The following is a 16,276-nucleotide window of genomic DNA, read 5'->3' on the forward strand; positions in this document are numbered from 1 at the left end:
GCTTCACTTTGATTTACGCTGTTGACAGGGCGGATTGTTTTTTTTTTTTTTTGTTTTTTTTTTTTGGTAAATGACAGTACATGAAGAATTACATTGAACGTGGTGTTTGTATCAGAGAATAAAGACTTGTTGGCGTCCATAGTTTTTGGCTAGAAGCGTAGACAGCTAGCTTAGCTTCTTATGTTAGCTTATGTTAGCCATTAGCCAAAATGCACAACTTTGGTTGAGAAGTGAGATAAAAGTTTTTGACTGAGTGACAATGTTGCGTTTGAATTGAAAACATATGTATGACCTTGCCAAAGAAGTGTACACATTTTTGTCTATGTGAAGAAGTACAGTCAGGTTCATAAATTCTCATCTTTTTGGCTCAAATACCAACACCGTGGAGTTGAAAATAAATACAGTAAATATTCCCACCTACGGATCTGTGTTAAATGGAAATTCCCTCACTCGAAAAAAAAACCGTATGCATTAAATTTTCCACTGCTATATTACATTAACGGTTGATTCCTCACAGCGGAAATTCCGATATCCGGAACCCGGAAGCCATAGCGAAGCCCGCAGTAACGCAAACTCAAGCAGTTCCCGCTCCATACAACGGAAAAACTTTGACCGCAGATGGATCAAATTGGAGAAGAGACAGGAAGTCTAACTGCCTTATGTGGCTACTTCATGAAAAAAAACAAAAAACACAGTGCTGCTCACTTCTGGTTAGCCGGCAATAATCACGTATGATTGTATTTGCACTTTCCTAGATAAGAAAATGCATTTTCTTAAAAAGAAAAATAATAAACAAAATACAACATTGAGCTGTTATGCACTACTAAATATTCACTTATTCCATCATTTAGCTTGATGCTGCACTAAAAAAGAAAACATTCAACTCTTATATTACAATTTCTCCTGTATTTTATTTTGTTCATTTGTTGTTGTTTTTTTACGTTACCATTTCATAAAAAGTTCATACATGTCACTAAATATTTCGATTTTATTTTCTTTTGATTATTGGATCATTTGTCATTGACCGGATAATTTACTCCGAGCAGTTTGCCATCCGACGTTGCACTTTCCTAAAAAAAAAAAAAAAACTAAACAGATAGATAAAAAGATAAATTAATAAATAATAATAAGTTGTTATATAATGTAATGCTTTGTTTGAAATGTTATTGGACATCATTAGTATTTTTTTTGTGTGTAAAATTAAATCTGTTCTCGTATATGCAAAAATAAAGTACTTTTTTTCTTTTTTTTGCTTTTTCTTCCCTTACTGTACTTCGTGTGAATCATATTGTGTTTTTACGCGAAGGTATGCACCCAAGTGTGATTTTTGCCATCCGGTTACATCCAAAGAAAACACTCTGTCTTTGTACTCAGCCTTGTGACCTCTTTTGTGGCAGTACACCACATCCACGCTGACTCCAAACACCTGCTCAGACTCCACATCTATCACGCCAGCGACTCCGCTCCCATCTGGCTGGGCCGCGCCACGTGGGAGTTGGCCTCATCTGCTTGTATTTTGGTTTGGCGTTAAAGACGGTGTGGGAGGGAATGTGCTTTTTAATCGGGGATCAGCCCTCACTCGGAGGGAGCGGATGGAGAAGTTTGTGGTGAGTCACCACAAGCTGGTTACTTAGCATGTAACCTTTAGCATCAATGAGACAAGTGTTTGATAGCATGAAGGCACGAACCTTGATGTTAGCCTCTCAAACGACTTCTTACCCTAACTAACTAGCTAGCTTATGGACTGGAAATGTGCGACCAGACGCGATATTTTAGCATACGCCAAGATGTCTTGACTAAGTGAAGACATAGTCCTCTACGTTAGCGGCTAGCTAGCTAGCTACTAACTTGCTAACCACTTTCGAACAGAAAATGCATAACCGTAACATCATATTACGTCACAACTATTGAAGACAACATAGAAAGTGTTAGCTTCTTATGCTAACTGCTAAGTAGCTAGCAATTAATGTTTTAACACTATAGTGTTTCAACCAAAAATGTGCGACCTCGCACAAGACATCAGCATATGTCACAAGTTTTTGAGTGGGTGAAAATGTAGATGATATTGTCACAATCCTGTTTTGTTGCACACACTTCTGGTTTGTTTTTTGCTTCCTGTTGCAGTTTCTATGGCGAGTGTCAGTGGGCTAAGTCTCCTGCACGCACCTGCTGGAAATTATCATAAGTGGGGTGTTTAGACGGAGATGCAAGTGGAAGATGACGAGTTATTGTTTCGTGCTTCTTGTTGCCATTGCTATTGCATATTGCTACTCTCGTGTTTGTACCATCTTCTCTTGCCGGCAATCACTTCTCATCTCGAGTTTAGCTTTTAAGTATTACTGGTATTGTGTTTGTACTATTTTTTTTTCTTTTCTTTTTTTGATAGTCTATCTCCCATGGCCCTCCGTCCACCTTAGTTCGGTTGTTTCAATAATTCTATCTCCACGTCAATCTTCTGTCCAATAACTTATTAATTCGTATTATATTCACACTTGCTTCCTCTTTTTGTTCAATAAATTCCATAGAACCCGCTCTACTTTGTTTGCTTTGGCAACCACAACCTGCGTTCTTACACGTTTCCGGACAACTATGGTAGCTTCACGTGCTAGCCTCTAACAAGCTGGCCACTTTAGTGTTCGAGATGAAAATTTAGCCCAAGTTAGCTTCTTGTCAACGCAATCGATTAGCTTCAGTAGCTTCTCATACAAACTAGCTAACTAGCTGGCCATTTGAACGTTTGAACTAAAACAGCCTACGGGGTTTTGACAACATAGCTTCTCAAATTAGCTGCTAACTAGCAAACCACTAATAGCTAACTTCAGCAGTTTCACTGAAAATGTAAAATCTCACTTGAGGTAACATAATACACCTCAGGTTTTTCACTGAGGAAAGACAGAAAAGTTAGCCATGTGACTTGATTGCACTCGCTCCTAACTAGCTTGCCACTTCATGTAGGCTACGACCTTGCGAGGGACGTCAGCATATTTCACACATTTTTGACTGAGTGAAAACAAAGATGTCTAAGTTAGATTCTGATTTTAGCCTCTCACCGCTAGCCATTTCACATATGACCCAGCGAGAAACATTTGTGTATAAGTCTATGCAAAGCAGGTAGACTGTTATCACGAAGTGATGGTAATCCCTTCTGATCGTAAACTCACCGGCACATCTGGTCCGTGCCCTCAGCGGTGGTCCGGGTGCACCCGTGCCACCCTCCAGAGGCCTGGTGAGCAGAACGCTGATCTCGTATTCGGTGTCAGGGTCCAGGTGTCCGATCTTGTGCGTGGTTTTGTCGACGGGCTGCAGGTCGTACATGGTGCCCGACACGGTGCGGTATTCGACCTCCCGGTCCACGATGGGGCCGTCGCCGTTAATGGAATTGGCGTTGAGCTGTATCCACAGGTAAGTCGCGCCTACGGCGGTCAGCTGTGGCGGTGCGATGGGTACCGGAGGCTCTGGAGGGGTAAAATGGATTTTAGTTGAAAGTAATTGCTGCTGTCCAATTGAATACTGAACAGACACTGAAAATGTTTCCACCTTTTGAGATTGTACGACGGGGACCTTACACTCACGTCTCATTCCCTTTTTGTGACAAAAACAATTGTTGCTTTTTAAAATATCTATTGTACATATTATAAACGTCACACCAGATGCTGCCGTTTTCCATTTGTAGCTAGTATCAGATCCGAAAAGAGGCGTGACGCGACATCTGTGTAGGGGATTGGGGCGTCAAGTTCTTTCTCCACCCTGTTGTGTTGAAAGCAATAACCACTGCCTGACAATTATTTCATGGCAATATCTTTGTGATGGTTTTGTGAAAGATGCCGTAGTAAACACGTGACAACTTTGACAGTGACCTTTTCCTCCATTATGTTCCCTATATTTGTCTAATCTGACTTAAACCCAATGGCATCTCTTCCTTAATGAGCCTTCGCCAAATGTCAGCACAGGTTCTTTCATCTATTTAAGGCGTTTCTATTATACGAATGGCTTCAGCAACACCAAGTTAGGCACAACTTTGAGATGTCTATTGAATATTCCCTAATATTTAACATAACATACATCACATCATGTTCAGCTATGCATACAATAATATACAGATTTGTGTTTAATCACATTGAGCCTTCGATGCAAATGTAATGCAACACATTGCTGAACTTCGTCTTTTATACAACGCAACGTGTTAAAAAGCTCTACACAAATCTATTTTACGTTACATACATAGCGTTCTATACAAAACTTATGTGCCAGCATTGAACATAATATTCAACATTCTATACCACTCTAATGTATCATATCACTGTCCTTGTGAAAAACATTTGTACATTTTTTTCAGATTTTTTATTTTTACGAGAATTGGGTTTCAAAATTATCGACATTCTATTAAGGTTAAAATTGAAAGAAAAATACATAATTGGACCTACGTGTTTTTCACAGGACAGTGACGATATTTACATCATAGTGAATGTTCTATACAACCCTAATTTGCATACCGAAAAATCTTGCGCCTCCTGGAGGAGGATCCTGGATGAAAACCTCCCACTAAGTAATCAAGCAGTTCGGCCGATGGAGATTGTCCCTCATAGGAAGCAGATGGTTCGCTCACACTGACCTCAAGTCACGGGTCCCTAAACTGCATCTAATCCAAGCTGTCCAACATCACCTCGAGCCAACTAGCTAATCCAGCAGACCTAAAACAGTCGGAGGTGTCCGAATCTGTGTTTGTTTTGATGGGTTTTCGGGTCAGAAGTCTTTAAACGTCTGAGTCTTTTTAAGCCATGGTTCCCCCTGTCAACATCCGAAACAGAGATGGCACAGCACCTCTTGACGTTAAATCTTTGGGTGTCTTCAAAGGGTGCATGAGTTGCTTCTTGAACAGTCTTTCCCAAAATCTTTAATAGACTCTTAAAATAAGTTAAAAATAAGGCTGGGCTATACGGCCAAAAATGTTGTAAATTGAATCCCGCATAAAAACACAAAAGGCAGACTTTGCTGGAATGTTTTCCACCATCCTGACAGAGGTGTCACACCCCTTGTCCGCCACGACACAACAGCACAAGTAGCTTACGGTGATGAAAGCATGTAGGTGCACTAAGCCTGGCGTGTTGTAAATTACGGCTTAACGGCGTGAAATACACTCAGGCGCTGGCACACGTCAGGGGTATTAACGACTTGCTTTTTCGACCGCGCGTCTGCTTGGAGACGGCCGACGGTGGGCGACACGGGCGGCCAAACGCGGGGGTCGGTGAGCAGCTGCTGTTGCGATGTTTGACCACACGGCCAGGCGGAATGGCAACAGCTGCGTCGTCCTCGACGGAGGCATCTGCGGACTAACAGCGGCTTAGGCGATATACGTGTTGAATGTGTGAAAATAAAGCATATTATATGCAAGATTGACTTTAACTGCGACACTTAGAAAATGGTAGGACTAGTATGTTTCGCCGTTACAGTTTGTGGTGATTAATCATTTTAAAGTGACTTTTATTTACACAATATTAAAACGCGTTTAATGTAATCCCAACAATGATCATGTTCTCACACAATATTGTACATTACTTTTGGTACAAAATTGAACTACCACATTTGCTTAGCGATAAAATTCTCATCTTTTAATTCATCAAGTTAATTCTTAAAATTATTGCTTGAAATTTTTATTAACTGAAAATCCTGCAACTTTAAAAGAGGATATCTAATTCATACTAAGCACATTTCTCTACTTAGTTGTACTAAATCCAGAAGTGTGATACAACTTTGTAGAATAAAGGGATGGGGGAAAAAGTGCTAAATAATCGCTTTAACATTAAAATATTTAGAATAGAAAAACAATTTGGTAGAAATTCAGCAAAACTCTTAAATGAGAATTCTTAGGTAATAAAATGACTATAGACAATCTTTTTGTAGTAAGAAGAATTTGGGAAACTCAGATGAATTCAAACATCTTGATTACAGACCAATTGAATTAAATTCTCCAAATAAAAATCATTAAGGAAGGAAATTAAATTCTCTAATGGAGCATTTTTAAACAAAATGCATTTGACACCTCTAAAAATTCTGAAAAAAAAAATCTATTTTTGGTGTAACTCACTTAACTCCAATAAAAGGAGTTTAAATGTATGCAACTGCGGACACACAAAGCCCTTCAGCCGTCCAAATGTTGTCACTGTCCTGTTGATTCATGGTAATAATCATAAATCCTGCTTTCATTTGTCCGGGAGCCTCCTCCTCTCTCGTTAAGATGGGGGAGATCCTCGTTACTCTCCTAACCGGGCTGGAAAAAGACAATCGATCGCCTCTGGGAAGATGACCGTCGAGTCTGGCTTCGACTTCGATTTTTTTTTTTTTCCCCTCCCTCTTCTCTGTGGCTATTCTCATTAGCGCCGACACGGGCCAGAATGCTCAGCTGGAGCTCCGAGAACCTGAAGAAACGGAGCCCGGGTCTAAACCGCGGGAATAATTATTGTCCCTTTCAGAACCGCTACGGGAGAGCCTATCACCGGGGATGGAATAGGAAGGGGGGTTCAAGCGGGCCGATCCATATGGCACGGCGCACTTCCACATAAATCTGGCATGAAAATCAGGAGTGATTATCAGGGATAATCAAGCATTCATTCTCCTCCTGTTGACCAAGGCGGCAGTGTATTGTAATGAGGCGGTGATGAAAAAATCCACATTCTATAGTCACTCCCATACACATTTAAGGGGAGCCGGGGGGGGTTTAAACAAGTCACGGCTCCAAGGAGTGAGGAGTGGTGGGGGGGATATGGGGGGTTAAGCACTTGTTTTATGGCAGCGGATGTGGAGATAAGAGGAGATGACACTTTAGAAGCATGAAAACGCCGCTTTTCTTCCTTCAAAGGGGGCGGCGAGGGGCGGGGGTGTATTACGACCAGATCCCGATAATGGCATAAATATTTACGACATAAAATAAGTCCCCGCTAACGCAAAGTGCCGTTTAGCGAGGGTCAGAGTGCATAACCTGGAAAATCATCACAATAGAAGCACATTGCGAGTCAAATTTTCCAAGATGGAAAATTGTACATTCTAAGGCATAAAAAGACGATTTGGTAAGAAAACCCCACAAAAGACATACATTTTTCGAGATTTTATTTTTTTTATGAAAAAAAAATTCTTTATCATTGATCATCACAAGTGTTTGAAATACCACAAAACCATAAACTAAAAAGGGGATGAATCAACTGGTCACGTTTGACAAATGTTTTTTTCTAAAGTTCACCAAATTCTCATAAAAGAATCAAATTCACACAATAGACCAACTTCTGCAAAATACTGCGCATTATTTTTCTTCAACATTCGACAACACTTTCATAAGGTCCGATGCTTTTCTCATATCCAAATCCTCACACTGAACAATGTTTTGTACCAAATTCTGCTAAAACCTCACAACAGGTTCACATTTTTCAAGGCAATTCTTAACAAGGAAGGCTGATCTGGCTTATTCGACATTATCTCCCTCGCCCACTCTCTGTTGTGTCCATTCTGGCGTGATTGACAGAGCTCGATCTGCAGCAGCAGGATTAAACCTATCAATCACATAAGGCTCGGAGACAAAAAAAAAAAAAAAAAGGAGAGGGAGAAAGAGACAGGGGGGGAAAAAAAAATCAAGGCAGTAAATTCAATTGAGAGCACACGGAGAAGATTGAGGTGAAGAAATATAGGAGGCCATTACTGGACGACTATAGGGGCTGTAAGGAAAGTGAGGCCTTGCAGCGAGAGACGACTCCATAAATTCATATCAAATGACTGCAGGAGTCAAACATCAGTGAGGCTACTGTAAACCCGCCCGCTGCTTGCCTTTGTGATCCTTTAAAGCGCCATTGTGCTCAGTCAAGGACGGTCTCCGTTTTACACAGTGGAGAAGTCCTCCAACTCACGAAGCATCATAAAAAAATAAATAAATGGGGAGGGATTGGGTTAAAAGTGCCCTAAAATCTGTTTATGTAGCTTTTGCTTCATGTTCATTTCCCACCGACTTTGCATGAAGGTCAGCGCAAGGTTCGATTGAAAGAGCACCCAAGTCCCGGAGCGTCATCTAATGAAAAGCATCAAAATGTTGAGCGAAAGGAGATTTTCAAAATATTCTGAAAAGGGAATGAGATTTGGATACCAATGACATCGCCCCAACAGAACTACCGTATTTTATGGACTATAAGCTGCTACTTTTTTCCTCTTGGGTCTGTTCTGCATTCACAGTACAAAATCTCTCACATACTCTCTCTCACAGCCTCTCTCTCTCTCTCTCACTCTCTGTCGCTCTCTCGCGCTCAAAATTCAGGCTGACATTGGTTGCTGAATGGTTAAAAAATCAACACTCACGCTTGATGGTCAGCTCCCCATAGTTGGACACGCCAACTCCTTTGTCCGAGTGAACGATGCACCGGTAGCGACCCGAGTCACCCTTGGTGGTGTTCTCCACATCGAAGGTGCCGATGAATCTGCGGTTGTTCCAAGGTTTCGTGGCCTTCATCGGCGCCTCGCGTCCACCCATTCCCTGTTTGAACACACGCATAGGAGTGGTTTCACTGTGTTGTACAATCGTGACTTTTGTTTGTTTGCCTCAGTCTCAATTGTGAGTGATACATTAATCACTCGGCAACGCACAAAGAGGCAGCAGCTTCTCCCCAGCTGTCACCCCTTACAGCGGGCAGATGGGGGGGTAGGGGAACATTTGTTCATTAGAAACGTTTCTTCACCGCTGTCATCGGACGGGGATTTGGCCTAATGTTTGTTTTGCAGCTCTGGTGCTAATGAGGACGCATTTGCGAAAATGATGGAGTACCTGGCACTGGACCTTTAAGCCCGCTGATCACACGAGTGACGGTGCAAGTTAGCGTCACAGGCCCGAAAAGGCTCTGGCTGCCAGATGCACTACCTTTGTCGCTCGGATCAAGGTCGACCGCAGGCTGCTGTGGACCGGATATAGAAGGCACTCTCCACAGAGCCAGCGTCTATGTGGGTTAAGAGCGCACGGCAGCGGGCTGACACCTGTAATCCCCTGCCTGCCAGCCAGCAGGTTACATCCAGAATGCAATGAAGCAATGTGTGAATGTCACAACTTGAACTATACACTTGTCACTCAGATTTTTAGACTGAAAATAAAAGAAGGATCTCTGAGGTTCTGTTACAGTCGAAAATACAGGAACAGAGATAGAGTCAAAACCAAAATGGAGTCAATTTAAGAAAATGTGAGATTGAATAAAGATCTAGACTGAAACTATGTCAGATTGATTACCATGACAATGTGAGACCAAGGCAACGAAAAACACAGCCTCACCTGAAGCCAGAGACGGAAATTGTCCCGTTTGCGTCCATTGACGGTGCAGTGAAAAGACGCCGTCTGTCCTGCGTTGACCTCCACTCCCTTTATCGTCAGAAAGTGTGGCGTGTTCACTGAGAAACCACAAACAAAAAAAAAGACGATGTTTAACAAGCAGGTGCGTTGAATTCAAGGCGAGATTAAACTGTGGAGCAGAATATCAGTGTGTGCTGCGAAAGAAGTTACAACCCCTGTGGCGGGGCTCGCTTGTAAACGTGAGTAGAGCGGGCAACGTAAACTTGATTGGACGCCGCATTTATACTTTAGTGTGTGCTACCTCATGAAGTCTCGGGCCCGGATCGCTTTGTAAGGAAGAAGGCGGCCACCTAAATCTCCAGAACGAGACACGAGAGGCCGTTCTGCTGCTAATTGCATTGTCGCTTTACTTCCCCCGCACATTGAGTTAATGATACCACTCTTAGAAAAGCTTTTTCATATTGATTGTTGAGGGATTAAGGCTACGGGTAGGTGGTAAAACTACGCTTCATGGCTGGTGGTCAAAGTGAGGATTAGGGTTATAGGGATAAGGGTTAGGGTTTTGTGGTTAGGCCTTTAAACGGCAATCCGACATCAACCGTTGTGGCCAACTGTCGCGTTTTCATATCGCAACGGAAAATAAGTGAGATGTAGTACCCCTCCATGCCATGGGTGGCGATGGTCAATACGTAACATTGGTCGGTGATGTTGCTTAACGTCTTTCCTGAATGAGAGTGATTACTTCGACAGCCGTTATGTCCTTAGAGAAGATGTAAAAATGAGCAAAGCTTATTTAGTTGTTGAGAAACAGCTTCAATTGTCACGTCACTTTACATCCTTGTCCACTGTACTGATTCGCTAGCTAACAGCCAATCATAGTGATCATTTAATCCATTGCTTCTCAATTATTTTATGTTACGCCCCCCCCCCTAACAAGAAGAGCACCACTGCCACCTACTGGAGTGGATGTGCAATTACACTTCCCCAGGTACACACGCGCCCCCCTCAGCATCACACCGCCCCCATCCAGGGGGCCCCGCCCCACTATTTGAAACGCACTGATTTAACTCGACAGCGACCCGATTCTACATGTTGAATCGGCCGAACACGCCCCCCCCCCAGACCCCCCAACAATGGCTCCACCTTTATGACGTTATTCGCTACTACAAACAGATGGCGTGTACCCACATTCCGATGGCGGATTGATGTGTAGAGAGGCCTTCAGGTGCAAAGGATAGAATATTGGATGGGATGTTTAGGGATTGTACTTGGTATTTGGAATTAGTTAGTGTCACTGTGCCCCGAAGTAAAAAAGTTCAAGTCCACCAGTCAGAGTTCAGGAGTTTGGTTAGTATTTTCGTAAGGGGCTTGCATTGGTGTTAATGTTGTTATTTGGGGCAATAGGTCAGAGCAATTTGCACTGTTGTTTAACTGAAACTCAGCACTGAATACAACAAAGTGTTTAAAAAAACAAAAACAAAAACATTTTTCTCCCTACCAAACAGTGCTCATTATCATTAGCACATTGGATATTCTGCGGGAAACAACTTATGTGGAACATTTTTGATGAGTGCAGGGAAAAATAGGGCAATCTAACAGAGCGACCTTGATTTGAAACGTAACCGAATCTCTAAAGACTGAGGGGGGGGAAAAACTAATTCTATTGCTTTTATCGCTAAGAGTTCCACTTGTGCTTTAGATTCTTTTTTTTTTTTTTTTTTTTACAACCTCATCCTTCAGCAGCGTCCTATGTCAATCTAGACACCGCAAAAAAAGAGATAAATCAGTTTGTTTTTTTCATACATTTTAAAGAGGGTCACAGCATAATCACAACTTTATCGTGGATATCCCGAACGATGGACTCATTAGAAAATAAATGCCTTTGTGCTGTGGCCTATCAGTCAAAGATCTGATTGCCCCGAACAGGAACATTGATTCCACCTCACACTTTCCCCTCACATTTAAACATTCATCACGTCGCAAAAGGCACCATCGATCGCCTTGGATGCATTCAGATGCAACACAGACAGCTGTACGAATCTATCGTATTGACACAACAGTTGTAGGAATTGGGCCACTTTCAAATGCTTAGCAAGTCATTAGCATTTAACAATCAGAGTGTGATACTTGCTGCTACTGTATGACGGGCAGAGCAAAGTCCAAATGCAGGCAATTGATTTAGACTTTAACGTTAGCATGTGAAAACCTTTTAGAGGAACGCCGGGGTTCCCAAACAACATCCCCTTTCACAGGTTTAGTGATAGCGGTGAGGGGCGAGCGTTGGGTCTCGGCAACAGTTTTAAGGGTCGCAAACAGCTTTTCTGGTCGCCATAATTATATTAGGGCTGTAAAATCTAAATTAATTCTGGAGATTAAGTTACATTTTTTAACGCAGTTAAATATTTGAACTCAGTTTTATTTACTTCACAAATAATTTGCATACTTTGCTAATTCAAATACTGCACCATATCAGGTGTACATCTTTAGCACATCATCACACGACAAAACACTCTGCTCAAGTTACCACTGGGTCTTGCAAACCAGAACTGCAGGAGTGTGGTGCTTGTGGGCTAAACGAAATGTACTGCATAAATTTGAAAGAAAAATGCCTGTAAAGATGACTCTGTTTAGAAAATATTCATGGTTCAAAGAAAGTTATAAGAACAGTATTTGAATTTAAATATATTTTCATATTTGTTGATTTTACTTTTATTCCAAGATAGTATTCAAGTAAATTTTGGTTAAAATCTTCACAAAAAAATAGTAGTTGATTAATATGATTAATCGCGACTAATTACGGATTTTTTTTTATGATTCATTAATTTAAAAAAAAATTAATTGCTTGACAGCACTAATATATACATATATATATATATACATACACACGCACAATTTGATGCGCTACTCAAACTTGGATTCTTTTATCAAGTGTTTTGTCATGTTTTGATCCTAATTGCATCAATTGCACCAACTCCATCAATGGGTTGTGGGGCGTAAAATTTTTCGTAGACATTTTATTTGAAGGTTCCCATATGGACTAACGAGACTCAAAAACACACAGACAAACCGCGCTATCCTGACAAGGCCTGGCAGTCCCAGGAGCAGCAGCCTCAAAATCTGCAGACGGAAAGTCCTAAATAAGCCGGCACTTGCCATATACACCCGGCAATACGAACTAGAATTTGAATGCCTGAGAGATGAGCTTCTTTGCTGAGGATTCTTAAGGGACGAAAGAATGAAGATGGTATTTGTTTTTCATTCAACTTTCTCTCTGCAATCTCTCACTCCGACATCCCGAGCGAATCGTATGCTCGTAAATCTTAAGGGAGCCACTAGGAGGACGTTTTCCCGCTGTCCTTTGTTTGACGAGTGGGCCTTGAAGAGAACAACAGTGTATATTTGGAAGGGTGTCATGCAAGGGACAATGGCTTTTTGATGATGTTTTATGATGGAGAGGAAGAAAAAGGAGGAGTGGGGCGAGGGGACTCACTGCACTGATGGCCTTGGACCAGGACGTCTTTGATGGCCAGCATGCCGCGCTGCCCAGATGTTACGGCTTCGAACACGATCTGGGGAGCAGAGAGAAGACTTATAAGGCAGGCCATAAAAAAATGAGACGCCACCTGAGTGCTTAAGAGAGAGAGAGTGAATTGCATTATTTTTGTAATATGTCCACAGTGAATGTGCATTGTGACCTGCAAGACGATCGTTGCTATTTCCGTCCCTTTGCTTTGAAATCCATCTTTTGGGTTTATTCGTCAAGCAAGGTCACCTTCAATCAAGTTAGTCAACTGGAGTTACGTTGCAAAAGTCATTTGTTGAAGACACGTTTAAAACTGTAGATCACGGGTGTCAAACTCAAATACACAGTGGGCCGAAAAGTAAAACTTGAACAAAGTCGCGGGCTAGAATTTAATTAAAAAAACATTTTTTTCAAACTTTTTTTATTATAAATGGTTTTATTAATGCAATACAATGTTTAGTTTTTAAAATTACTATTATCCTTTTGAATGTTGCTATTATCATATAGAATGTAAAATGATATAGTAGTCATTTGGTATAGCCTCACGGGCCAAATATAATTACATTGCGGGCCGAATTTGGCCCACGGGCCAGAGTTTGACACCTATGCTGTAGATGTTCAGCACCAATCTACCTCGTCACCAGAATAACATTTCTGGCAACAACAGATCCGCATACAGATGAACGCCTAAAGTTGCTCATTATTGCCTGATTTTTTTTTTAGCCAGTTTATTGCTTTAAAGTCTTTTTAGTCAGGTTTTATCGTGTTGTTATTTCTATTACAGAAACAGTGCCATTTTTCTTACAAAAAAAAATACTAGTGAAAATTATTGTTAAGGTAAACATTTTTGGCTAGCGGTATCGGAGTTAGGATTGAGTTTAGGATTTGGGTTGCACGTTAGGGTTTAGGCCGATGTTCTAGGAACATTTAACCCGAATCTAAACTTCAATACTGAACAATTCTAAAGCAATGTGGCATCTGTCTATTGACATATTTGCAAAGCTGCTATGTCAAGTATTTCTCCTCTATAGTCTTAGCTATGTCAGTGACCAAAATTCCTAACAAAGCGCACAACATTGTCACATTGGAAACCAAGTGACCCCGTTCTGAAGCACAAGCTGTCGGGTAAAAAAAACCAAAAAACAACAAATGGTCCACTGGCCTGTGTGAGGGCGTGTCGCGACAAAATGTCAGAGTTATTTCCTTGCTGGTGTAAAAAAGGAAACAGAATGTCCACGCCTTGCCAATCTCAGGGTGGGGCGCACTGACTCCTTTCCACTCCCTGCCACTACACATGTCCTGCATGCCATGAGGCCTTACATACAAACTGAAGTATTAACTGAGCATGTTTTTGAATTTTGACACCACACTCGACGAGCATCTCACATTCCTTTTGTAGCCTCCAAATGCGGCAAGCGAAGACGCGCTTCCCATTGTCATCGGGGAGGCCGGATGCCTTCAGATAAGGCTGCGTAATTATTAATTCCGCGTTGAATATGAAAGCGAAGATCTGGGGCCGCCAATGATGGCCTCATTACGGGCTAATTTAAAGGAAATTAAAAGGCCGAGCACTTCATGCATCGCCATCAGACAAATGAACTGGACCCCGTCGCCTAATTGAAATCCTTTTGTTTGCGCAACAGACATCAGTCAGCCCGTCTTAATAGCCGCGATATAATTGATTCCGGCGTCGATGATAGCGCCCGGCATAATTGGGCCTGACCTCGTATTCGCGAGGGGGATCGCGGGCCGCAAACGACGTTGCCGCGAAAAGTTCAGCTCACTCATTTGTCAGAGGGACGGGCAACTCGCCAACGCCGCCGTCACCCCACTCCCCGAGGGACGCTGCTAAGTAGTACATTACAGTTGGGATTGATTAGCTCTGCCATCGGCCCTACTGTATTGAAATCAAGACGAATGAGCACGTGCGGGTTTTCCCACAACAACCGACGGCCCGCCAAACCACCGAAAATTGCTCTAAATGATCGACAATTAAAAGTTTTCCGGATGACCCGGCGAATAAGTACTTACCTAGGGCGTGATAGCCTAAAAAGCCTTGGCGGTAATTAAAAAATAATTACGAATCAGGCGGCTTCCCTTTGACAATTGTGTAGGTTACCAGGCAATTAAAGATACCTATAATTAGTGCCGTGTTGTTAATTAGAGACCGTTTCAAGCGTTTTCGTGGCTGCGGGTTGTATGGAGATCATTACCTTCTCCGTTCCATCACACAGCGCTACAGCAGACGCGGTTCATTTTCGATTCACAGTTTGGTCTACAAATAGTGGAAAATTGGGTCGAACAATTACTGTAATGCGATTGTTCCTTGCCAGTTAATCATGATAATTGCCACCTTTCACATGAGATCTATTCAACCGATTTAATTTTATTTAATTTTTTTTTTATTGGAACCTATTCTCAGCTGTTCTCAGTCGTGTTCCCTCGCCAAGGCCATAGCTAGTAGTAGCATCAAAGACTTTTGTAAATTGGGTTTACCCTGGGTTAGTAGTGGTTAAGGTTACAGAGATCCTTCACAGTATGTGTATGTTTTTGCTCTGCTGAGCGGCGACAAACAAAGGAATTGTCATTGACCAATTATCGGCCGATATTTGGTGTTTTGCCGATTATCGGCATCGATTTTTTAATTTTTTTTTTACTTTCAAGGCCAATACATTAAAAGCCGGTTTTAATTTGGCTTGGTGGAGCGCACTTTTCTCTCTCTCTCTCTCTCTGCTGTGCTCGTGGCCCTGCCTGCAGAGGCAGATCGGCCCACCCACAGATTAGTTACTTGTGCAGCCAATCAAAAGTAAGCTGCCCGTTTGCTTTTTACCTCAAGTCACACGCGCTACGGGGGAGGTTCCACGAGTAGAGTAAGATATAGCGACAGACTTTGCTGAAATTTTAATAAATGTCAGTCTACTACAACAAAGTTGTCTATTTTCTAAGAAAACAGCCTTAAACATGCTGTTTAATAAATATTTACTTCAAGGCATTTAAACTAAGTCAAGTTTTGCAGTTTTTATTTTTCAAAATTTGGACACCATTTTAACCCTTTTTTCAATAAATGAATATTGGTTATCGGCCTCTGTAATAATAATCGGTATCGGTATCAGCCCTGAAAAAAGCATATAGGTCCAGCACTCATTGTCATCATGTTATGTCATTTTTTTTTTCAAAATCATCTGTGAGCTCTTCTATTTTAAGGGCAACGTGAAATGAATATGAATGATAAAGAGTTTTTGGATCAGATTTTGTGGTATTATGTGATCTATGTACAACCTACTTTTGTATTCAACAAAGCAGGTGAGAGCACTTCCTCCTGGCTTTGTTAAATGACAGAAACATATAGCAGGGGAAGTCGGAACTTTAAATGTCAACAATGTCTTTGTCAGTAGCGCACAGTTGGTTTGGCACCTGGGCCTTCAGTTGGGACTTAAGTAACC

The 16,276-nt window shown here is 41.8% G+C and overlaps 1 protein-coding gene across 9 annotated transcripts in view; it reads right to left on the bottom strand.

Annotated features, from left to right (window-relative positions):
* LOC148326148 (receptor-type tyrosine-protein phosphatase mu) overlaps positions 1 to 16,276 on the bottom strand; it is a 137,178-nt gene that overhangs the window by 74,429 nt on the left and 46,473 nt on the right. For all 9 annotated transcript variants that reach the window (XM_088310845.1, XM_088310840.1, XM_088310837.1 and 6 more), the window contains 4 exons: positions 12,801 to 12,879; positions 9,293 to 9,408; positions 8,335 to 8,509; positions 3,162 to 3,455 (listed from right to left, as the gene is read on the bottom strand). In XM_088310845.1, the coding sequence (XP_088166971.1) occupies positions 3,162 to 3,455; positions 8,335 to 8,509; positions 9,293 to 9,408; positions 12,801 to 12,879 (664 nt within the window). The remainder of the gene's footprint in view (positions 1 to 3,161; positions 3,456 to 8,334; positions 8,510 to 9,292; positions 9,409 to 12,800; positions 12,880 to 16,276) is intronic.

This window comes from Idiotropiscis lumnitzeri, chromosome 12 (assembly GCF_059441095.1).
Source record: "Idiotropiscis lumnitzeri isolate Australia: NSW breed Sydney's pygmy pipehorse chromosome 12, RoL_Ilum_1.0, whole genome shotgun sequence".
NCBI classification, from domain to species: Eukaryota; Metazoa; Chordata; class Actinopteri; order Syngnathiformes; family Syngnathidae; genus Idiotropiscis; species Idiotropiscis lumnitzeri.